General features: G+C 48.3%; 1 protein-coding gene across 5 annotated transcripts in view; it reads left to right on the top strand.

Annotated features, from left to right (window-relative positions):
- Positions 1-25020, top strand: part of SLC2A9 (solute carrier family 2 member 9) — a 211218-nt gene that overhangs the window by 171439 nt on the left and 14759 nt on the right. For 3 of the 5 annotated variants that reach the window (XM_051966634.1, XM_051966633.1, XM_051966632.1), the window contains one exon: positions 2854-5511. The exons of the other annotated variants lie outside the window; for them this stretch is intronic. In XM_051966634.1, the coding sequence (XP_051822594.1) occupies positions 2854-3105 (252 nt within the window). In that variant the 3' untranslated portion in view covers positions 3106-5511. Of the gene's footprint in view, positions 1-2853; positions 5512-25020 lie in introns of those variants that run through there. 5 annotated transcript variants of the gene reach the window in all.

Raw genomic sequence — 25020 nt, 5'->3', positions numbered from 1 at the left:
ATTATATGATGAAGAATTGGGAATGACTCGGCCATTGGACTCAGGCACTGGGAATGACTCGGCTACTGGGAATGACTCAGGCACTGGGAACGACTCGGCCACTGGGAACGACTCAGGCACTGGGAATGACTCAGGCACTGGGAACGACTCAGGCACTGGGACTGACTCGGCCACTGGGAATGACTCGGCCACTGGGAATGACTCGGCCACTGGGAACGATTCAGGCACTGGGAATGACTCGGGCACTGGGAATGACTCGGGCACTGGGAATGACTCGGGCACTGGGAACGACTCGGGCACTGGGAACGACTCGGCCACTGGGAACGACTCGGCCACTGGGAATGACTCGGCCACTGGGAATGACTCGGCCACTGGGAACGACTCAGGCACTGGGAACGACTCGGCCACTGGGAATGACTCGGCCACTGGGAATGACTCAGGCACTGGGAACGACTCGGGCACTGGGAATGACTCGGGCACTGGGAACGACTCGGGCACTGGGAACGACTCGGCCACTGGGAACGACTCGGCCACTGGGAACGACTCGGCCACTGGGAATGACTCGGCCACTGGGAATGACTCGGGCACTGGGAATGACTCGGCCACTGGGAACGACTCAGGCACTGGGAATGACTCGGCCACTGGGAATGACTCGGCCACTGGGAATGACTCGGGCACTGGGAATGACTCGGCCACTGGGAATGACTGAGCCATTTTAGCAATGCAATGAACTGAGACAATAGTAAGCACCTTACGATGAAACATCCTCTCTCCCTCTAGAGAAAGCACTCATATTGTTTGAATATAGACTGAAGTGCGTTATTTTCTACTTTCTTCCCCCTCCTTTAGTGGATTCTTATGCCAAATGACTAATATGGAAATGTTGTATAGAGTTGCACATATGTAACCTAAGTCTGATTGCTTGCCATCTTAGGGAGGGGGAAAAAAAAGGAAGGAGGAATATAATTTAAAATTCAAAATTTTATATAAAAAGAGACAGAGACAGAGATAGAGACAAAGAGTCAGAGACAGAGAGACAGAGATAGAGACAAAGACAAGAGACAGAGACAGAGTTAGAGACAGAGATAGAGACAAAGACAAGAGACAGAGACAAAAGAGTCAGAGACAGAAATAGAGACAGAGACAAAGAGTCCGAAACAGAGATAGACAGAGACAGACTTGGACGAAAGCTTCCTCCAGCACTGAGTGACTTACCTATAGTCTCAAATCGAATATAAGTCAGAGGTGTGACTTGAACCCCAGTTTTCCTGTCTATTTTTACCTAGGTAAAGTGTTTAAAGCGTCATGTAAATGCTGATGGTTAGTGGTGAAAGTTGGGTGGTACAGTGCACAGAGTGCCAGGCTTGGAATCAGGAAAACCTGAGTTCAAATCCAGCCTCAGACACTCACTAGCTGTGTGACCCTGGGAGGTACTTTACTTTACCCTACATCTGTAAAGTGAGCTGGAGAAGGGAATGGCCAGCCAGCCCAGTATCTCTACCAGGAAAACCTGCAAGTGGATCCCAGGGGGCTGGTCACAAGTGAAAGGACTGAGCAGCAGTTGTGGTTGTTGATGGCGGTGGCAATGGTGGCTGTACTTTCCTGCCTTGTACAGGTGTGGATGTAAAGAGAAATTAGATTAGGTTTCTGCAGCTAAGGAAGGACTTTAGGGGCAGCAAGTGAAAATGGAATTAAAACCCCCAACTTTTATTAAGCTCCTAAAGGAATAACTTGCCCATAAAAGAGGGGCCCAGCTTCCATTACTCAAAGAGCATTGGTCACTAATTAGAGTTTGCCAAAAGCGGCCGGGCTGGGGCGGAGTTGGTGGGACTTGCAGCGAGTCACTTACATTCTCAGCGCCTCCATTTCCTCATCTGTAAAATGGACTCGGAGGCCCCAGGCACCTTCCAGCTCCGGCGAAGGCTCTCGGAGACTTGCCGCTGCTCACCATGGTCCAGCTCCCGGCTGCTTGCCTCAGCTCCGGGCCCTCAGACCTCCAGACTGGGCTCGAGCGGCCCTTAGGCAGGAGGGCCTCTCCCGGGCCTCCCAGCTCTATCGCCCCCGTCCAGGGCTCCCTGTCTGCGTGTCCGGGAGATCTCCCTGCTTAGAATGCAAGTTACTCTAGGACAGGGACCATTGTGATTTTTTTTTTCTGTGCATTTCCAGGATTTATCCCAGTGTGAGGTTGGAATAATCACTTAATAAGCATTTGTTGATGATTGGTCGCCATGAACACTGTTTTCCATGGAAGCGTCAGTCACTAAATGTTGTTGAATGAATCAGTGCGTTCCCCGCAGCACGCTGTACACTTCTGGGGGCGAGGGGCGGCGTCCGAGTTCCTTTCCCATCCCCAGCGCACCTGGAACAGGCCCTTGCATGTAACTGAGCTCCTTCTCTCCCTGCCCAAGCTTCCCGGGAACACGCCGGATCTCTGCCCTGCCCGTCCCTTCTCACCTGCTGTTTCCCCTTTACGCTGATTTGTGCCGAATTCTCTTTGTGGACGGGAACCTCCCAGATCAGGGCTCCTTTTTACTCGGAGATGTGCCGCATCCCGTTCCTAGGAGGTGCTCAGTAACTGTCACAAGGGCGCATCCCGGACAGCTTCTGCTTGGCGCGTTCTGTCCTCAGGAACTGAGATAAGAAAGAGAAGTCGTGGAAACTCCAGGTTTCTCTTCGACACCTTGTTTAGCCTGTAGTGGTCAGCAGGAGAAGTGCTTCCGGAGCAGGGCAGAAGCAGGCCGTGGTTGGGACCGATGTTAGTCCCGCTGCTGACCTCTGCCCGCTCCCAAAGCCCAAACCCCGGTGATCTCTTGTGCTTTTCTCAATGCGGCTTTCCTTTCTGTCTGCCTGCAGGAAGGCTTGAGGACCTACTGCTTCCTGGTCTTTGCTGCAATCTGCTTGCTGGGAGCCACCTACTTCTATTTTGTCCTTCCCGAGACCAAAAACAAGACTTACGCGGAAATCAGCCAAGCGTTCGCCAAAAGGAACAAGGAGAACCTGCCCGGGGAGAAGGCGGAGCAAGCCGGTGCCAACGGAGGAGCCAGCGGCAAGTCGGAGCTGGAGTCCCCCACGCTGGACAACTGTGTCCAGAACAAGATCGTTTAACTGGGACGGTCTCTGCATGTCGGCGTCCTCCGGGAAGACTCGGGGGCCGAGCTTCTCTGCCCTCGGAGATTTTCAGGCCCTCACCCGCAGAGAATGAGCAGCCATGGCCTCTCCCTGTGATTGTGGCTGCTGATTCTTGACCTTCTGGAGTCCAGAAAGCAGACCAACCCCCCCCCCCCAGTGTCCCCTCCCTGTCCCGCCACCGCGGCCCATTCCTTGGGAGCACTTTCCTCTTCCCATGGGGCCACAGAGAGCGCTCCCTCGGAGCATTCTGCACAAACTGCTTGTTCTCAAAGCAAAAGTGAGGCAATGCACAAGATGAACATTAAAAATAGCAAGTCGACTCCCGGGCGCTCGGGTCCTGAAGAAAGTCCCTTTGACGGGCTGGGGATAAGTCTTCAGGAGCATTCTCCCTCGAGCTAAGGGGGGCCCGTGACCAGGCTGCTCCTGGGGATGAGCTGCTCGTCCAACGAGACGTCTCTGCCAGGCGGCAGACTGGACCCTCAGGGAAGCGAAGGGCACCTCCCATCTTGGAGATTTTAAATTGTGTGGATGGGAGCCCCAGGATCCCTCTGGCTGTCGCTCAGAAACACCAGAGCCCACCAGCAAAGGAGCCGGCGCCCCCACTCTCTGGGGGGACACCAGACCCAGATCGCCTTGATTCTTAAATTGGCCCCAGCTCGGTCCCCTGGCCCAGCTCACCCAGCACCACCTTCCAAGCGCAGGGAACAAAGATTCTTTTTCATTCCAACCTTTGCCAAATTTCCAAGAAATTAATCTTGTTGGGGGTAAAGAATACTACGAAAACCCCGACTGGAGCGACGCAGATATTTGCAGTTGCCTCGGTGACCGTTTTAGACCAGGAGCGGGGGCAGGAGTGTGTGTGTAAGCAGGGGTCCATCCACAGGTAGTGCGATTTCTCTAAGTGTTGCCCCATGTTCTAGTGGGGTGGTGGATCCCGGGCATCCATTTCTAAGGGGCTTCCAGAGACTCCAAGGAGAAGTCCATTCACACATGGTCATCCCTAAACACGGCCGTCTCTTCTCCTGTGTCCCTGACAACTGTCAGCTCATTTTTGCCGACACCAGAGCGGCTGCTGCCATGGTGAAATGGGGCAGTGTCTGGGCAGGGCTTCTCGGCACACCCGGCACAGGAGAAGTGCCCACTATGTGAGTGATCCCTTCTCCTTTCCTTTGGGAGCAATCTTCCAGCTAGCTGGGACAGTGAAGAGACGATCAGACCTGAAGCCAGGAAGACCCAAGTTCAAACGTGGCCTCAGCCACTTACTCACTCTGCAACCCTGAGCAAGTTACTCATCCAGTTTGCCTCAGTTTCCTCATCTGTAAAATGGGGATACCAACAGCACCTGCCTCCCGGGATCCCTGGGAAGAGCAGATGAGATGATTGTAAAGTGCTTAGCACAATGCTGGCACATAGTAGGTGCTGTATGGGTTGGCCATCATGATTGTCTGATGCTGAGTGGGTATTTCCTGTCTCTCCTCAGTTTCCCTCTTTTTATCCTACTTCTGTCCACCAAGACCAAGAAGGACGAGTCTAGCTGTGAGCTCCTCAGACACTTGACAAGAGCTCTCGTGCCCCCTCACCGTAAAGCAAGAAATGATCTGAATGAAAAAGGCAGAATCGAAGCAATCCACAAACCAAGCCAGCCTCCGTAAATAAGGAGCTCCCTCTTCTTCAAGGGGAGCATCCCTCCCCTTCACCGGTCAGCCCCAAGCTGGAAGCTTCCCAAAGGCGGTGTCCAGAACTGCTCAGAGATTGAGCACAGCAGGGGAAACTGTGGTTCTCGACCTCACGCTGCAGCTGCTGCTGTCTTAGATTGCACAGACTCTCCAGCTGGGCTGACCTAGGACCCTTTCCACTCTCAGTCACCTTAAGAAAAGAACCTGGCCTTGACCTCAGTCCTGCACCAGATGTCCACGTGTTTGGCGTGCTCCTGTAACAATTCGGGGCAAACCACTTCAGAGACTTCCCAGAAACTCATTTTGTGTTCCCCGCTTCAGAAATCACCGGGCCCTCAAAACCTGCAGTGGGCACATATCCTTTGACTAGAATTAGACAAGGTTCCCAGAATTCCATTTTCATGGGCAAAAAGAAAAAGTGAGTCATTTAATTTTTCTTCAAATCATCCACGGGTAAATGACACCCTGCTTTGCTTTGCCACCACTTTATCTAAACTGGAGTCCTGAGTAATTAATTTGCTAATTGCTCTTTATAAATTGTTCTGATGATAGACTCGCCTTTCTCTCACATACAAACACGTTGCACTTGATGACGATTATTCTATTTGACTTGTCAAACTGAACTTTGTTTCCTGGTATGCAAAGAAATGGATGTAAGCAGAGTCTCTTGAAATGGAACCAAATAAAGTGATGAATATTAAACTGACTTTTTGAAAGTTGTCTTTCATTTGATGGCGGCCAATGGGGACATGGTATAAATAGACTGACATCCAAGCGATATGGAACCAGATGCCAGCATCTTGAACAAAAGCATACACTCCAAAAGACAGACACAGACACAGAGAGAGACACAGGAGAAAGACATAGAGACAAAGAAAGAAACAGAGACAGAGAAAGAAAGAGAGAGGGAGACAGAGACAGAAAGAGTGAGGGAGAGGGAGATTCAGAGGGAGAAGAGAAACAAAGAAACAGAGATAGAGACAGGGAGGAGAGCGACAAACACAGACACAAATAGAGACAGAGAGGGAGGAGAGAGTCAAACAGAGACAGAGATAGAGACAGAGAGGGAGGAGAGAGACAGAAACAGAGAATGAGACAAAATGGTAGAGGGAGAAAGAGAAGGAGATTCAACAAGGCTGCAAATCTATAAACTTCTGAAAGTCAGAAATTCTCATATGAAAGAGAAATTAAATGTATTTGTTTGGCCCAAAGGGCGGGATCAATGATCAGTTGCAAAGAGGCAACCTTTTGATGCAGGGGAAAACTGCCTAAGGAGAACCGTCCACAAATATCACATCCACAAGAAGCATCGCTTACCCCTCCTGAGATGTCTTCAAGCAGAGCCTGGAAGAACACCTCTCGGGTATTTTCTAGGAGAGATTTCTTTTAAGTTTTAGTTTAGACTAGGTGGTCCCTAGGGTCCATTTTAAATCTAAAATTCTGTAATTCCTTGGTCTTATTTATCTTTATTTTCCCTAAAGGGTCTTGGTAGGAGTTCAGTAAATGTGGTGAGTGACTCAACGAGTGTTTGATCAAGTAAACAAAAGCAATAAGAAATGACAGTGGATTTGAATTTTGGTGAAAATTTTAAATTTCATAGTAGAATCAGGCACAGCCAGTGAAGCACTGATAGCTGTGATCAAATTTTAGTCTCAGTTAAGCCAAGCAATGATTATGCTTCACATAACTCTAAACCCCAGTTGTTACTCTTCTAATTCTTCTTCATGGCTCCAGACAGTTTTCTAATTGTGCTCATAATCATCTCCATCCCTAAATAATGGCATTGTGCCCTTGCTAATTAAAACCTTCATGTAGTTCGCTATTCAGTGTGATCCAGTCCATAAAGTTCGATATTCAGTGTGATGCAGTCCATAAAGTTCAATAGTTGGTGTGATCTGGTGTATGTTCAATATTTGGTGTGATCTGGTCCATGAAGTTCGATATTCAGTGTGATTCAGTTTATGTTGGATATTCGGTGTGATTCAGTCTGTAAAGTTCGATATTCGGTGTGATCTAATCTATAGAAGACACAGTGATTCACCTGCTCTCTAAGCTTATTTCTCAGACTGAGCCTGTCCAATGGCAGACAAGATCAGTGATAAATCACTTCATCTAATTTACTCCTGTACCATAAAGCAGAAGATATGCAAAGCACCGAATCCTCCTCAGGGAGCATCCAGAGCCCTAAGAAGGCCGATGGGTTCAGGCCCGGCCCTGCTGCCTTTTGGGTCATGTTTCTATGACTTTGTCCTTGAGAAGAAAAGCTGCCTGGACTTTTTAAAATGATCCGAGATAGACAGTGTGTCTGCTGGCAACATCCCACTGTGCGGTCGCGTCGGTGCCGGACCAGCCTGAAGAATTCCTTCCGGAGCCCTTGCCTGAGCCAAATGCGGTTCCCAGAATTCTCGCTTTTTCCCTATGGATGTCCACTGCTGAGAGCTAAAACACGGAATTCGACAATCTCGGACGGAGGCGGCCGCCTTAGCTCCCTTGCAAGGGCTCATCTGACCTTGGCTTAAAGAAGAGCATCGATGGAGAGCTTCCTCCCTTCAGAGTCAGCAAATTTCATCATTGCCGGGCTCCAGCTGTTCGGATGGTGATCCATCTATCTATCTACCTGTATTATATAATAGTAGTAGTAGCAGCAGCAGTAATGGTGGGAGGAAGAGTAATGGGAGGATTAGTAGCAATATTAATGGTAGTAGTAACAGGAGTAGTTAAAATATTTTTGTGTATTACTCTCATTTGAGTCTCCCACAACCCTATGAGGTATAAGTATTATCCCAATTTTACAGGTAAGGAAATTGAGGTTAAGAGAGGTCAGGTGGCTTTCCCAGCGCTGCACAGCCAATGAGTTTTTGAGGCAGGATTTAAATTCACACCTTCCTGATTCCAAGTCCAGTTGTCTATCCTCAGTGGTCATTTATTTGCTCTGGGAGAAGATGAAGACTTAAAGAGTATAGCATAGTCTTCTTGTTGAAATAATTTCTTGCCGTGCAACTCCAAGACAAAAGCTTTCATTTTGAACTAGTTGCCCCTAATTTCTCTGATGCTTTTTGAATATTTCCCAAAACCAGCGGACCCCCCAACCTCTGTGCCCTCGGATTAGGTACTGCAGTGCTTAACACAGTGTCTCACCATAAGCACGCATTCACAAAAGTAAAAGCATCATTTGTTTGAAAAGAGCACTTTTCCAACCTGCAGGAAGATCAAGCTTCCTTTAAGTCCTTTCCTTCAGAAATGTGGAAATCAGAGTTCCTCCTTAAACAAAGCCCAGGCCAAAGGAGCCAGAATGAAGAGAATCATTCCTTCTAAGCTGTACTTAAAAATGGGGCCCTGAGGGGGCCAAAGTAAAGTGCCCCACTCACCCACAGTGTACTGAAGGGGGAAAAAGCAGAGAGAGATCCAGGTAAACTCTATGTGAACACAGATTAATCAGAATAAGACATATAAAAAGCAAATGAGCCAGGGGAGGGGTGGACCGCGGACCTTACAGAGGGTCAAACCTGAGCTGACCCAGCATGGATACAAAACCCAAAGACAGGAGGTGAAAGACTGTGCAGGGAGAGCAGCAAGCTGGCCATTTTCTCTGGAATATAAAGTGGATTCGGGAAAATCCTGTGCGATAAGTCTGGAAAAATGGGTTGGAGCCAGATGGTGAAGTGTTTTAACTACCAAAGTAGTTTGTGTTTTAGCTTAGAAGCAACAGGGAATCTCCAAAGCATTTCTTAAGCAGGGGAATGACAAGATTACATCTGGGCTTTAGGAATATCAGCTCGGTCAATACCTGGACGATCAACCGGAGAGGGCAGAGGTACGAAGCAGAGAGACCAATTAGGAGGCTATTGCAGGAGTCCAGACGGTGCTACGGGAGTTTCAACTCTCTGTGAGTGGAGAGGAGGGTGTACTTGGGAAAGGAGGAGGGAAGTTGTAATTAGATTAGAGATGGTATCAAGCTTCTAGTACATGAGTGGCCTTGGCAAGGAAAGGGCCGCCTCTTCCTCCCCGAGTAGAGAAAAAAGACCAGGGGCTGACGGCTGATGCTCAGTGGATTTTAGGTGCAGGAAGAAGAGAGCATCCGGAATGGTGACCTCAATTTTTTTCAGCAAAGAATGAGGCAAGGTCATCTCCTGAAAGGAAAAAGGGGAGACACAGATGGTGTCGATGGTTAAAAAGAGAAGTGAAAACTTGGGAAACGCTCTGATAAGCAATCGCAGGAGAGCAAAAGAGCTGCCATTTGGCAGTAAAGTCCAAAGAGCCATTGGACAATGGAAATCTGTGGCGGGATTTCTTCCCCTGGCACTGATCTGATCTGAATGGAAGCTAAGGTGATTAGTGAGGAGTAAGGCCCTTGGGACCCTCCTTCACTTCCCTGAATTTCATTTCCCTCCTCTGTAAAAATGGAGGCATTCATAGTAAGAGATGACCCAGCAGAGCAGAACAGTGGATTTGAGATCAGTGAACCTAGGTTGGAATCCAAGCATTGCCATTTCCAAGTGGGTTAAGTTGCATTAAATGAGGGTAATCACCAGGAGAAATGAAAAAGAGCGTGGAGTGGAAAGAACATTTCATTTGGAAGTAAAAAACCCAAGCTCAAATCCACATGACATTCGCAATCTGGGCTTCAGTTTCTAAATCTAGGTGATCTCTTAGCTCTGTGATTATTTATCCCCTATGTCCAAAAAGTAGCCAAGAAACCTGCCTGGATTGAAACCCAGAAAATCTGGCTTCTAATCCCACTGCTGCTACTTACTAGCCCTGTGACCCTGGATGGGGGGCTCAGTTTCCCCAAATAGAGCAGAAGGAGAAGTTAGCCAGAGGTTTTCTGAGGTCGAAAAGAGCCCTGGACTTGGAACCAGACTACCCCCGCATTCAGGTCCAGGCTATCGTATTTACTGGGTGTGGCCCAATGGACAACGAGGATCCTAATCCACCTCAGAGAGTTGTGAGGATTCAACTGGATCATTTATGTAAAGCACTCGGTAAAACTTCAAGCACTTTAGAGTCATAAATTGTTACTGTTGTCGTCATTTCCCAGGCTCGCAGAACTGTGATGAGAGCAATCCGCAAGCTGTAAATAAAATACGTTAGAACTCTGAGCTAGCTACTCATAAATGCCTAGAAACGAGAGCATCAGAGTGATGAGAGCTCAGGGAGTGATTTCAAATAATCGCCATCATCTGCCCTGAGAACGAGATGTCATTTTCCTAATCAGAATTAGGACACTTCCATCAGGGAGTCTGCTCATGAAGGGGCTCAAGTTCCCCTTGTTCCACCCCAGCACGCTAACTGAGCCATGAGCTGGCTGAGGAATGATATAGGAGGGTGACGGGGCTCGTGGCAAGGATTTAACTCAATTCTCTGAACATATGTAAGTATTCCTACGAAGAAAACTTCTCTCACTGCAGAGAAGCTGCCCTGCAAAAGTTCAGTCTGCGAGATCTACCGATGGCTCAAGGGGTCACATAAGCAGAATGAGGCAGAAGCCAGTCTTCCTGACTCCTAGGATGGCAACTGCCAACAGCTCTGCCAAACAGAATAGCACAGTGAAAAAAGTGTAGCTTGTGCAACTAAAGTACCTACTTCAGGTCTGTCCTACCACATTCGGCCTGTATGACCTTGAGCAAATATTTAACTTCTTTCCCACACGTAAAAATTAGAGTTGGATTAAATGACCTTAAGCCCCTTCCAGCTCTGTCTGTGATCCCCCATGCAAAGATCCCCCACAAAGCATACAGGCAAAAATCAAGATCCTCCCCCTAAGATGCTTCAAGTCAAATGGATCTCTGTTTAGCACTGACTCGCCCCTTCCAGCCTCCGTGTCCTTCTTAAGGATACACTTAGCAGCTATCATCTGTTGTGACTTCCTATAAAAGAAAGCGAGCTTTTGCTTACATGAACTGGTGCATAGGGAAGAGAGCAGAAGCGGAAGATTGTACCCAGCAGCAGCAAGGTTCTTCCATGATCCACTTGATCCAAGACATTTCCAAGAGATTTGGGATGGAAAATGCCGTCCACATTCAGAGAGAATATGGGACTGGATGCAGACCGGAGCATACCATTTTCGCCTTTGGAAAAATGTGTTTGTTTTTTCCTTCTCATGCTTTTTCCCTTTTGTCCTGATTTTTCTTTCACAACATGATTAATATGGAAATGTTCATTATAAACAATGAAAAGAAGAGAGAAATCTTGGAATCAATGCACTAAAACCTTTGAGACACTCAGTGTTTTCTTGGAATCTCTAAAGTTCTATCAAGAGGATTTGAATATGAAAAGAAAAGAAAGAAAAAACTATCCACATCTATTTTTCCAAACCAATTTTGAGATAGAACAGCAAGTATAACAGAAAAAAAGAATTCGTTAACTAGCACTGATTAAGCACCTACTGTGCATCAGATCCTGCAGCCCTGAATCCTGGACTACTACTAGACTGTAGTAAAGTGCTGGTGGACGTGGCCACAAGCTAAGTACCGTCCGAGTTTCATCCTGATAAATCAAGATAACACAGCTCACATCCCTGGATGACTGTGTGCAGGAAGAATGAGGGGAAATCTCACAACTGCATCCTACTCCCTTCCAGGAAACCAAGGCTGTGAGTTTCATTTGCATATTACTCCCTTTTTTGACATCTAGGATACTCATGCCTTCTTATTTATATTTAGAAAGATGAAAAAAATATCCTTGGGTTATCTGAATTCCTAGAGAAAAGCTCCTGTCTAGAATAGCATTTCACACTCAGAGCAGGTGTTGTTTTTATCATTTCATTGAAAGCTGCTATTTATTTACTACTTGCTCGATACTGGCAAGTCAGTTTGCTGCTCCTGCCTTGGATTTCTTCATCTTTTAAATGAGGTCATTGGACTAGACTGTCTCGATAATATGTTAGATTTTAAACGGGATCATAGATATCGCCTATCTAGCTTTCTCATCCTCCTCTCAAATAAGGAGCCTGAGGCTTTGCAAAGAAAAGCCTTCTAATCCCGTTATTTACTGGCAGAGCTATCCTAAAATCGGAGGATCTCGGAGGCGGAGGATCCCAGAGATCCTCCTGTTTAAATCACACTTGAATGAACACAAAATGTTCAATATATGATCATCAGGGCATGGGTTTTTTTTCCCCCTGAAGATGGCTAATGAGGAAGTATCTTTTGCCTCCTAAGAAAGCTCATTCTACTGGAGAGAGCCGTAGTTGGCATGTTTTTCCTTACATCAAGCCAAATTGGTCTCAGTGCAACTCTCACTTATGCTCCTGCTCTGATTTGTGGCACAAGCGGACAGTCGAACCACACGGCCGTGCAATCAGCCATTAACTACCTGATGGCAACACCTCTCCTATCGAAGGCACCTCTCCCCTCGCCCCTATTCCCCCTCCCCCCGTTCCCTGCCCTCTGACCTTCCCCCAGTGGCCCCGAGCCTTTTCATCTTGTTTGCCCAAGACTTGGAACATCTCGGGGAGGATGGCTCTCAGGTCTCCAGTTTGAGGAAATTGACTTTTGGGAGTTTTTATGATGACATTGTTACGAGAACATGTTTCTCGAAGTACAGTACATACTCCTCACAAAGGAAATTTTCAACGTGTTCTTGTTAAAGTCTGGAGATACTTTTAAATGCGTACGTTGCTTTTTTCTGTATTTATTTTTTAAGGTTTGGATGCAATAGAATGCTAGAAAGAAAGATCTTGTAAACAGAGTAAGGCTCTCAAAGAGCAGCTGCATGGGATTCTGGGACATGTGGTCCAATATTTGAGCCTTCTAGTTGTGAGGGCAGAAAGAGTCAGAGGGATTGACATGGTGGTCACCAATTCATGCTTTAATTGGGGATTGCAGACTGAAGTCGGGAGAAGTTCCAAGCATTTCAAATGGAAGCTAAGCCTGGGGTAGGAGCCTCAGTCTATTTAAGCCCCCAGAGGGTCCTGGATTTGAGATCTCTGGAAGATCTCTGGCTCTCAGGATCAAAATCCTCTACTGGCCCTCAGAAACAAGTAGTAAGAGGTTGGGATTTGGAGCTAGGAAGTTCCTGTCCAGAGGAGGGTCAGAACTTTAGTCTGAACCAGTCATCTTGTGTCTCTGCTCCAGGTCTTGGGTTCCAGATTCCCCACACTTTTCTTGGTCTGGGAGGGTAGCAGCAGACAGCAGCTATATTATCATCTAAACATTGCACTGCTCACCCATCAGCCAACCTGGCAAGCCAAGTACCTTGCTCGTTCTGTAGGGTCTCTCCAGGCTGTACCTCAAGTATTTCAAATAGAAAGTCTCTCAAGGGCAAAGGTAAAAGAAAATCCAGAACCTTGGCATGTGTACACTGGATTATTGGTCCCTCCAGTGATATTTTCTTTCCTTGTGACTTCCAAGGTTACCCTTCACTTCCAATGGAGTGAAGATTCATTGTGGACCTCATTTCCAGTAAAGTTCTTGAGAGCAAGAATGGATTCTTTTTGTTTGTTCGTTTGGTATCTGGATCTCCAGTTCCTAGCATGCTGGATAGCGTGTAATAGGTGTTTAATAAGTGCCTGTTTGTTAACCGATTAATATCATGAATCCAGATCATCATGATCATCAACAAGGAGATGCAGCATGGGAAGACCGTCTGAGATTAAGCATCTACTGTGTACCAAATAGTATGCTCACAAAGGCAAAAACATGGTCCCTGCCCTCAAGGAGCTCACGATGAGAAGAATCGACAAAACTTCCTAAACTTGGGCTTGTTTGTGAAGTTTATGACTCATCCAGACTATTTTGTGACCCTTCAGAGTTTGTTTTTAGATGGACAGATACATAGATACACAGATATGGAAATAGAGAGACAGTTGTATTAGCAGATACAGAGACAGACACACATACATACATAGATAAGTAGATAAATAGATGGATTGTATCCATTTGGTTGGATACAAAAATGAAGAAATGAAGCTCTCATAACTTGCCCCTTTCTTTATAAATACAATTTTGTCTCAATCTGGCATTCATTAAGAATCCCCAAGATGGACAGAGTTCACAGGCAACGTCACAGAGCTTGCTCTCGAGTCACCAAGCTCATGATCTAGTGGGGAGAATGACCCAGCAATCTGGGAAGTCTGAGAAAGTGGGACAAGGGCCAAAGAGAGGCCCAGGGCAAGAGCCAAGAGACAGAGAGGAAGGGAGGAGGGGAAGCCTCGGGCACAAGGAAATACTGGAGCTCTGAGTCAAAGCTTAAAGGGAGGGTTGCATGGGCAGGCCAGGGCCAGGGCTGGGGCGGGAGAGAGGTCATCAGCCATTTCCAGCCGTGGGGACGGTCTTGTGAGCAAAGGCACAAATATAGAAAAGGGCCAACTGGGAAGAGGAGACTGAGGGAGCAAGGTTGGATGAGCCCAAGAGGAGATCAGCCTGGGAAGGCCATTTGTGATGAGGTGATTGAATGGCAGGCTGGCGAGCTGGCGTGTGCAGGCAGTGAGAAATGACTGTCCGCCGGAGCCGGAGAGGCCGCCAGGGCCTTTGGTGGAGGGATTGCTGCAGGAGAGCATGGGAAGACCATCTGAGAGACCATGACCATAGCTGGGGGCTATGGGGCCAATCAGGACACGGGCAGCCCATCAGCCTTTTCAACTTTTGCCACAGCCCCAAGAAAGTCTGAAGTATTGCAGCTGAGTAACCTTGGATCACACACAAGAGAATGTTGGAACCGGAAGGAACATTTAGGAGGCGAACCAGCCAGCTTGTAGGAAATTGGACCTGGAATGGATAACTGGACAACTAAGAGGCCCAGAGAGAGGCCCGAGATCACACAGCCACTGGCAGGCGTACATAGGACTTGAGCTTCGGCCTCGACACGGAGTTGAATGCTTTTCCCATCTGCCATGATCTTTCTAACTAGAGTGAGGGGGACCCCTGGAGTTTGCAGCCAGGGCGGAGAATCAGGGCTGAGAATCTCATCGCAAAAGGTTTCCTGCCTCCACTCTGGTGAGAGAACTTCCTCCCCATTCAATGGGGTACAAGCTATCCCAGAGCCTTGCCTTCCCTTTTCTGCTGCTTCACTTCTCATCTGAGAGCCTGGCACTTGTCCTGGCACATGACACCTCAGGAGGAGGCTCCTTCACAGATTCTGGCAACATCCTCAGCACTCAGTCACCTCCTTTGGAAAATAAGGGGCTCTTTCAGACTTGCATCCCCAAGGCTGAATGCAGGGTCTGGCCCATAGGAGGTACTTAATCGATGGTTTTTGATTTTGGGTTGTCTTTGAAATTCTACATATTGATGCATTTAAAAAGATTGTTCTGAGAAGGGTTTCCCTAGATTGAAGAAGGGGTCTGTGACCCCCCACAAAAATGATTTTAAAAAGAAACTTCCCTGCTAGACATGGACAAGGCCCTCTGAGCCCCAGATTCCTTCTCTACAAGGAGCATTATAATACCTGCAGGTACCTGCCCCAGACTCGGGTCCTGGAGAGCCATGGGCTTTGTCTGTCGCCGGTGTGACGTGTGCCCCAGGACAAGGTCATACAGCAGAACTCAACGTGTCGGTTGCTTCTCCCATCGGGGTGGCCAGTCTCCCCAGGATGGCGTCACCTCAGGGATGAGACAAAGGGCAGGGTGAGCTAGACTGGCTAAGAAGGGAATCGTAGACACCATGATGTCTTCTTCCCTGTTGCCCAGCTCGGCACAATCCCTCGGATTTCTTGGCAAAGATACTGGAGAGGTCTGCTACTGCCTTCTCCAGCATGTTCCCATTTTATAAATGACAATATGAAGCAAGTGAATTGGCCAAGGTCATACAATTAGTAGTGAATAAGGTGGGACTCAGATCTTCTGATTCCAGACTTGGACCTCCATCCATTGCACTACCTAGTCATTATAAAGGCCCAGGGCACCTCGAAGGCCAAAAGCTGAGAGAAAAGAACGCACAGTGGACTAGAGAACTCTAAAAATAAACTTCACTTGCTTTAAAAATGGCCCAGTATAAAGTCAGGACTTAGAAGCATGGATTGTCCCACGCTCCAAACAAAGCACCGTGTGACCTTGTACTTGTCACTTCTGAAAACGGAGAGGTGCAAGGACAGACATTTGGGGAGGGCTTTAAAGTTGGCAGAGCATTTTTATGTACAATATCTCATTGATCTGTGAAATAAAGGCATTAAAGCAGATGAGCTACAAGGCTCCCAGCCCTTCTCCGTTTCCAGATCCCTTCCAGAGTTATATTCTTTGCCTTTCAAACCACTTCATCGAGAGGTGGTGAGATACCTCAGAGACATTCTCCCAATTGATGACTCAGCCCAAATTATCCAAAGAAATATGTGATCTATAAAAAGGGGGTAGAAAAATCCTCACGAACTATTTTCCGCCTTCCCAGAAAAGAACAACAGGGTTCCCCTATGCAGAAGGAAATAATGACATTCCCAAGCCTGGGGAGACTAGATTTATTCTTCTATGAATCTTTAAGCTCTTTAATATTTAACTTAATGCAGCTCCTCCTGAAGTGGATAAAGTTTGTGCTCCCGGAGGGAGAATTCGCCTAATATTATTGATTCCACTTCCACTCTCTCTCCCCGTCATTTAGCTCTTCTTTATTATTCCCCCATTATTACCACCCAAGTTCAAAGTCGGTTTAGCTTTCAGTCGACCCTATTTACATCCTAACAATTCTCTCTTCCAATCTCTCCCCTCTCCAATCCATTCCATTCACCCAGACTTTTTTAATGCATGGATCTGATCATACCCCTGCTAGAGCAAACAAACAAAAGTCACGATGACCATCAGAGAAAGTCCAGCTTTGTCTGCCTGGCTTTCAAGACCCTCTGTGGAATAGAACTACCCAAGAGGCTGCTGGGCAATATTTTTAACAACTGACTCTACAAAGACCCAAGACACACCTTAAAGTTGAATCTGTATTGTTAACGTTTTATCTCTAATTTTCTAAAATCTAGCCAATCACCCAAGCAATGAGTCAAGTACAGAGCTGTAGTGCTGGCTAGTTTCCAGAGTAGAAAAGCTTACACTGAAAATGTTTAAGACTGGTTCTTGTGCACTCAGACAAGCTGGATCTGGCACCCAGTGGAACTACCCTCGTTTTCCAGCTTCAACCCCCACTACTTTGCCTTGTACCCAAACCAGACCCTTCTCTGACTCCCCCTCATGAGCCATACCAGCCCCCAACTCTCATCCTGGAAAATGACCGCCAAGGAGACGAGAGCTGCAGTAGGTAGTAAAACCTCCATCTTTTTAGACCCAGAAAGACTCCTCAGCACCAATGTCCTTGGCTCTATGAAATGGCTCCAAATCAGAACAGCTATCATGTTGTCAATGGAAATGTCACCGAAGAGATCCAGGCCGTCTGCTTTGCTGCTGTACCACGGCCCTTTTTTCTGACTTCCCGCCGAGACTCCCTATGTGTGTTGTTTCCCCATTAGAAGTGGGAGCTCCCTGAGAACAGAAACTGCCGCCATTTTCAATGTTATCCCAGTGTTTAAGGCACTTGTCGCTGTTCAGTCGTTTTTCAGTTGTGTCCAAGTCTTTGCTGACCCATTAAGGATTTTCAGTCGTGTTTGACTCTTGGTAATCCTCTCTCTGGTTTGCTTAGAGGGGTTTTGCCATTTACTTCTGCCACTCGTTTTATAGATGAGGAAGCCGAGGCAAGTGTTAAGTATCAAGTGCCTGGCCAGGAAGTGTCTGAGGCTGGATTCGAACTCGGGAAGATGAGTCTCCCCGACTCCAGCCCCAGCCCCCCGGGCACCCTCGCCGCCCCTCTGATGGCCTTCGAGAACAAGATGAAGACTTGATGCTTTATCCTGGGAGCAAGGAGAAGCCCCTGGAAGCTTGTGAGTAGGGAATGAGGAGGATCGTTGGAGTGATACATTAGGAAAATCAGTCAGACAACAATGGAGGGGGGTGGAGAAGGAGGAGGCTGGAGACAAGGTCAGTTAGGAGACCTTCACGAGTCTGCAGGTGAAAGGAGAGGAGTCCTGAATGGGGGTTAATGCAGTGGGAGTGGAGAGGCTGGTCCTGGTGCAATGAATAATGCAGAGACAGAAAGAGCAATGAGCCGTTACATGCATGGGGTGGGGAGGGAGAAAGTGCCGGACACGAGCTGGAGCCCAGCGGGTGGCAAGAAACTGAGCAAAGGGGCCCAGCTGGGCACGCTGAGCTTGGGGGCTGCAGAAGGACCCGCCCGAGACTCGCTAGGGAGGCTGCGGATGGAGAGATTTTAGATCCTTTCCCCACTTACCATTTGAAGCCTTCAAAGTCTGGGTCCAGCCTTCCCTTCTGGGCTGCTTTCACCTTACTCCCCTTCACAAGCGCTGATATTCCCAGTACGCGGGCCTCCACCATGTGTGTGTGCACGGGTGTGTGTGTGCGAGCGTGTGTGTGCATGCGTGTTTGTGTGTGTGTGTGTGTGTGTGTGTGTGTACACACATATCTCTGGTACACTTCTGACTGAACCAATCATGGTGTTGTAGGCAATTCTTTAAGACCAGGAGTTGTAGAGGGGTGGGGGGAGCTCCCTGTACTGAGCCCAGGTTCGGTTCCCATCTCTCCATCCTCTGTATATTTTGTGAGCCTTTTCTAAACCTGCAGCTTGCTGGGCTCAGTGCTGCCCCAAGCACGGCTTTGTTTTCTCTTCTGATCCTGCGTTCTTGAGGCTCTTTCCCCCCACTCACAGCTTTTTCTGTTTCCTTTTCTGGCTCTAATTTCCCTTTTTTGCTTTAAACATCTTTTGCATAAAGTTGTGTGTTAGGTCTTCCCTCTCTAGTCTCACTTACTGATTCCCTTTACTTTGGTGATTTCAAATAACATCTATATGGCAATGAGTCAACAAAAGCATTTATTAAGTACCTACTGTGTGTTAAACAGCAGACACTAAGATGCGGCTCCCAAAGGAAAAGTGAAGAGAAGGATACCCACCTCTGGACCGGAAGGCCGGCGAGTCCAGCCTGAGCTTTGCAACCCACGCGGTCACTGTGGAACTCTGACAGCGTCATTTCCACCGTTCTGGGACTCAGTTTCTCCAACTGTCCAGTGAGTGAGACTGGGTGACTTCCGACAGCCTTCCAGCTATTGAGCAGCTACATTCTTTGACACGTTGCATGGGCTGGAAGATCCCTTCGGAGAAACCCAAGAAAATGGGAAAAGAAAGAAAGAAAAAGGTCTCATCATTCAGGGCATTTAGAGGCAGAATGCCCTTCCTCTCTCAGACGTGGTAATTGATGGATGTGTGGACATTTTGTTCTTTTTTCCCAACCAAGAAGACAATCACATTCACCTTGCCCATTATCCTTCCCTCCTCTGCAAGAGGAGCCTCCCTCTTCTTCAGGATAACAAAGCCTGTTTATTCATCCCTTGAAAGCTTTTTTCCTACGTGTCCCAATAAAAGGAGCTATTCATCCAGGGCTTGAGGAAGAAGGAAAGCACCAGCAAACTTCTGCAAGAACAGAGCGAGAAATCTCCCTGTTCCTCATTTGTTGAGTCAGTTTATAAGGTGGTGGGGGGAGGGGGGAGTGATTGTCCTTAACCAGATGTGTCAGCCCACAGAGAGGTGCGACCCACCCGCTTCCTGCCTCTCCCCAGAGCAAAAGTAAAAGCCAGCTGCCGAGGGGGACGTCATTTGGAGCAGAAGCATCGAGCTCCGGCGGACTTGGGAGCCACTAAGTCACGAGGGTCCCCAATCTCTGGGACCCCCCCCGGGATATCACGGGGGACTGAGCTAACACCTCCAAGATTCAAGGTAACGTGGCCGTCAGAGCGGCTGCTCTGCTTTTGCTGCCTGGGCGACTTCAGAAACGCTTTCCAGCTTCTTGGACTGTTTCCTCTTGCTATTGCTCAGTCATTTTGGTCGTGTCCAACTCCACGACCCCGTTGGAGTTTTCTTGGAAGAGACACTGGAATGGGGCCATTCCCTTCTCCAGCTTATTTTTACAGATGGGGAAGTCACGGGGTGAAGTGACTAGTTCAGGGTCACGTAGCTGTATTTGTTGAGTCCGTTTATGACACCAGGGCAAGGAGATCGTCTGTAATTGTATGTGTCAGCCTGCTGAGAGGTACCACACTCACCATCTCCAGGTCAGATGTAAACTCAGGGAAACGGCGCTCAGACTCTCCCCCCGCCCAGCTGCCCCAGAGCCACTGTAAAGTAGGTACTTGAAGGAGACGGGCGGGGGTATGAGGAGGAGGAGGAAAAGCAGGACCGGGACGAGGGGAGAGCAGGCGGGTCCCAGCCATGGCCCAGCACCGCTTCCCCTCAGGAGCCATCACTTCTAAGCCAAACGCTCAGCACCCCGTCCCAGCGGGGATGGCTTTTCCTGGGAGGATCCTGGGCGGTCCCCCGCTGGCTGCTGCCGCCATTTAATGGAAGCATGATGTGGGATGCGGGGATCCTGGAAGCGGAGCCCACCCCTGGAAAGTGCCCTCCTTGAGCCTCAGCTTCCTCCTCTGGAGGATGGAAGGACTGAATGCCCATACACACGATAGCCTGAAAGCACCGCTAGTGTGAGGGACTCAGAGATCCCCCAGTCCCACCAAACTGTGGGATTGTGGGGAAAACACCAAATGTAGACCCCCAGGCCCAAACGCTGGGTCACTCCCAGTGGGAGCTTGGGCCAATCCTGTTATCTCTGGTTCTGAACTTCAGGGATTCAGCCGGAGAGGAGGAAGGTCCTGCACCCTGCACTCCATCAGCAGAGCCGCCTTTCCCCAGGGTGGTGACCACCATGGGCGTGAGCTCCCCGAGAGTCACCACCAGCTATCTCTTGGGGTTCGGAGGGGAACGAGGAACCAGTGTGGTCATAGGATCCTCTGCAGGAGGAAATTGAGGCACAGAAAAGTCGGGAACCTGGTCCATAGTCACATGGGTAGTATGGAGCAAATCTACCTGACATCGCCGCCATGACGATCAAATGGGGTCATGCTTGGGAAAGCACTAGGTGGGTGCAAAGCACTGTTATCCTCCCATGAGGCACCGAGGTGGCGCCACCGTGCAGAGCCAGGGAGACCATTTTCCTGAGTTCAAATCCAGCCTCAGACACTTACTGGGGCAAGTCAATCAATCCTATTTGCCTCAGTTTCCTCATCGGTAAAATGGGCTGGAGAAGGGAATGGCAAACCACTCCAGTATCTTTGCCAAGAACACCCCAGATGGGGGCGCAAAGAGTTAGACACGACTGAAGTTACTCAGCAACAAAAATGACCTTCCCATATTCTCCCCGGGCTTTTCTAGAAGATGGGATGCTTTCATATCTATCTGTGTGTTCACATAGGACTTCATACCCTAACTTTCTCTAAAAAAAAAAGAGAGAAACTGTTAAGTACACAATGAAATATATTTTTCACGGCCTTTTTCTTGATTGGGGTGGGGGCAGCATATCTAAGGTGGAAACACGTTTTGTAGGACTTCCTAACAATAATGGTTCTTGTATTTCTTGCCTTTTCAACGAGTGGGAGAGAGACTGAAGGAAGGGAAAGAATTTGGAACTGAAAATAATTTTTTTAAATAAGAGAGCTAAAGTAGTATGGGGGGATTTCAAACTCCGAGCCGTGTAATAGAAATAGAAAGCTTTTGGGAGCCATGGCAGTCTGGGAAATATTCGTAGTGTTACCCCGAAGCCAGCCCAGAATGACAGCCTCTACCTGCATCATCTTTGTGTTCCTCCATCAGTCATGTCCCTGCCCATCACTCTTTCCTCTCAGCCACCATTCGTGGCTCCCAAATATTATCTGGTTTCAGAGAAGAGACAGCACTCGGAAGACAGTTCCCAAAATAGGAAGAAATGGAGGATAATAGCACGGCGAGTCAAGCTCACGAAAGAGATCACAAATCAATTTTCTTGGCTCACGGAGATGGCAATTCTATTCACAGAAGACAAAACCCCCAAGAGATGACTGGGGTCTTGAGGGGAGTTGGAGACAAGAACAGGACTTTTTGAGTAAGCATCGAGCTCAAGTTCAGTAGCTGCTCCAAACCCCCATGGCAGCTTTGCCCTTGTGACGCCAACGGGGTTATACTGGGGGTCGTTTACCGTGACGGCTGAGACGTGGCCATACTTTACTAGCTGTGTCACCCTGGGTAAGGCACTTAACCCTGTTTGCCTCAGTTTCCTTATCTGTAAATGAGCTGGAGAAGGAGATGGCAAACCCCTCCAGTATCTCTGGCAAGAAAAGCTCAAATGGAATCATAAAAAGTTGGACATGGCAATTTTTCTAAAAAACCTAAAAACACAAAAAGAGAGAGACAATAATTTAGAGAGACATAGAGACAGAGAGATAGATAAACAAAGAGAGAGAGAAAGAGAAAGACAGAGAGAGAGAGAGAGAAAGAATCTGCAAATCATTGACCAAGAGATGATAACCAAACTCTTGGGAACAAAGATGGCCATCCTAGTAAAAGAGGCTGGAGTGAAAAAAGAAGAGGGTCCACACCGGGGATAAGACCCTGCAGATGCATGAGATTGGGGAATACTTTCTCTGCTTATCTTAGAGGAGATCCAAGATGCACCAGTTAGCCAGCTGCAGAACCCCCCATAAGTGAGCTGCTGCCATTATTCTGCCTCTGAAGTCCTTCCTCGTGCCATGGAGATAACTTGGGCTCACAGGTTCAGAATCTCTGAACTTGGGACTTGGGAACTTGGACAGGTCTACAGAGGAGGAAACTGAGGCTTGAAGAAGGAGAACCACTTTCCTGAGTTCCCACATTGTAAACAGCTCGAGGAAGCTAAGGGTGAGGGCTGGCTTTGAAGAGGATCCTGGGAAGATGGAGCCTTCCATCCAGTGGCCATCCGGTGGTTGGTACGAGTGGGCAAAGGCAGCTCCAAAGCAGTTCATCCCCAACGGGGAAAGTCTTTGGCCAAAGTAATGCGTGGAGTGAAACAACATGCTGATGGAGAACTCTGATCTGAATCACAAGCCTGTACATCCGGGCTTTCAGTGGAAGTGCTGGTACTCTAGACAGGAAGCTCTATGTGGACTTTGTCTCAGTGCCGTTTTTAAGCTTTAATAAGATTAAGGCTTGGGGATGGCCCCTATAAATTCCTCCAGGCAAGAAACTGTTTCATTTTGTCTTTGCATCTGTAGCACCTAACACAGAGCCTAGCACACAGTAGGCATTTAATAAATGCTTGTTGCTTGATTTGCAAAGTGATCAGATCATATTCAATACTTTAGAATCGAATATTTTAAAAATAGAAAACAGAGTCTCTGCCCATAAGGATCTTACAACCTTTACTATTTTCTTCTTGAACTGTCTTGTCACCTCTTTTTTGAGTTGGCCAAAATAGATATTTTTGCCTCCTTCGAAAAGAAGCAAGAAGCCCTTCCTGCCTGTGAGAGGGGTGATGCTGTGCTTCATACCAATGGGAAAGAAGCCCACCTTACCTCTATTTGTTTGTAGGAGGTATTTTCACTGCAATTACAAGTCATTTCTGGGAAAACTGTTGGACACCAAAGTGGGTTCTAATTAGAAACACTTTTCAGAGAGTGGACGAAGCATAAAATACCATCCAGAGAAGTCAGGAAGCCTGCCCAAATCCTCTCTGACAGGAGAAGATGCCGCAGAACAGGCCCTTCTCAGATGGGGCTTTGTGACGTCTGAAACGCGGCTAATTAGAGTGGGGAGAGAGGCGTTCGTGATGAGAACGGATTCTGGAAGGGCTGGTTCGGTCCTGGGTTTCACAGTGGGGAGTCCAGTCGATGCTTTTTTAAATGTCATCCTCATAATGGCAACCTTTAAAGAAATGTAAATTATTAATAACCACCAGAAAGAATGCCCCCAAACTGCTAAATATGAGAAATGCACATTAAAAACAGCTCTGAAGTTTCCCTCATACCAGCAACTGGAGGAGAAGACAAAACCATGAGAATAATCCTTGTGGTTCCGGCCGAAGGATTGTTAGTAGAGCTGCGATGGACTCACAGTCCGGAAAGCGACTTGTAACTGTGTAAGGGAGACCACCCCAAAATCCGCACCTGGACCAAGAGCCCCCACAACTGACCTGGCTGGCGTAGCACTTTGAGATGCTCAAACCTCTTCCCTCACGATACCTTCACCATTTTCAGGATCCCCATTTTCTACAAAAAGAAATGGATTTGGAGGGAACTGCCTTCCCCAAGGTCACTGAGCCGGTGACAGAAATCACACACATCTTCAGATTCTGAGGGCAATGGCCTTTTTTATATTACGGTCCCATCAGGTCGTCCTGGGGTTAAGCAGAAATAATGTCCTGGAGAGTTCCCCATAACACAAATGCCGTTAACATAGAGGATGAAAGCAGTGTGTTATTATTTGTCCAGCAAAGGGCCTTCCATCACGGAATGGAGGCAGCTCTGCTTTTTCAAGTTCCTTCGGTTCTGCTGAGTAAAAGCTCTGGTGGACTCGGCTAACCCGGCCAGAGCTCCGGTGCCCTCCTCACCCACACCTGCTTCTGCAGGTCAGCCCAGATGCACGCAGAGAGACTCACTGCCGGACCGGCCACGGGGTTAGGGGTCCTTCAGACAGAGCAACAAGAAGGCCGACTGCTGAGAGACAGAAGCCCCAGCCGGAGAGGGGCGTGGAGAGGGGGCCGCTGAAATCGCGATCCCCCCAAGGAGCATTTATTGAAAAGAAACATTTTCTGGCTAGTTTTTTGGCAAAGTCATCACTTTCATAATAAAGAATAAAACAGGGAAAAAATCTGACTTTGTATTCAAGGTTCCCCACATCTACACAGAAGGGGGGTGATTCTCATCTCTCCTTTGAAATCGAGTCCAGTCATTATTTCTTCGCCTTTAGTGTCAGTTGTTCCGTTTTATGCTGTTGCTGTTGTTGTGTGTTGTTTTCCTGGTTCTTCCTACTTGGCTCTGTATTAGTTCATGTAAATCGGTCAGAGACACTTGCCGAGTGCCTGCGGTTTGTCCGCCTCGCGGTCTCCCTCGCTCGCTAACACAGAATACACCCCGGGATGGTTTTATTCACCACAGGGAATGTTGTGGCCCCCGGCGGGGCAGGGGGACGAGGGACGGGCCGTGCTCTGCCCGACACTCATCGGCTGGGCGATCTCGGGAGACTCGCTCACTCCTCTGCCCTTAGGTTCCTGGGCTGTAACGGGCGGACCCGCCCGCTCACCTCAGCGCTCCCCTCCGTCCCCAGGCTCTGGGGCTTCCTGAGCCAGCAGCAGGCCGGGCCCTGCAGTCCTGCGCTATCGGGGGCATCCCCGCGTTCTCTGACCTGCCTCCGGGCACCGCAGGAAACATCCGGGCTAAAAAGGCGGATCTCCGCAGCTGCCT

The sequence above is a fragment of the Antechinus flavipes genome, chromosome 6 (genome assembly GCF_016432865.1).
Source record: "Antechinus flavipes isolate AdamAnt ecotype Samford, QLD, Australia chromosome 6, AdamAnt_v2, whole genome shotgun sequence".
Taxonomy (NCBI): domain Eukaryota; kingdom Metazoa; phylum Chordata; class Mammalia; order Dasyuromorphia; family Dasyuridae; genus Antechinus; species Antechinus flavipes.
This window is presented reverse-complemented; position numbering and strand designations above follow the sequence as displayed.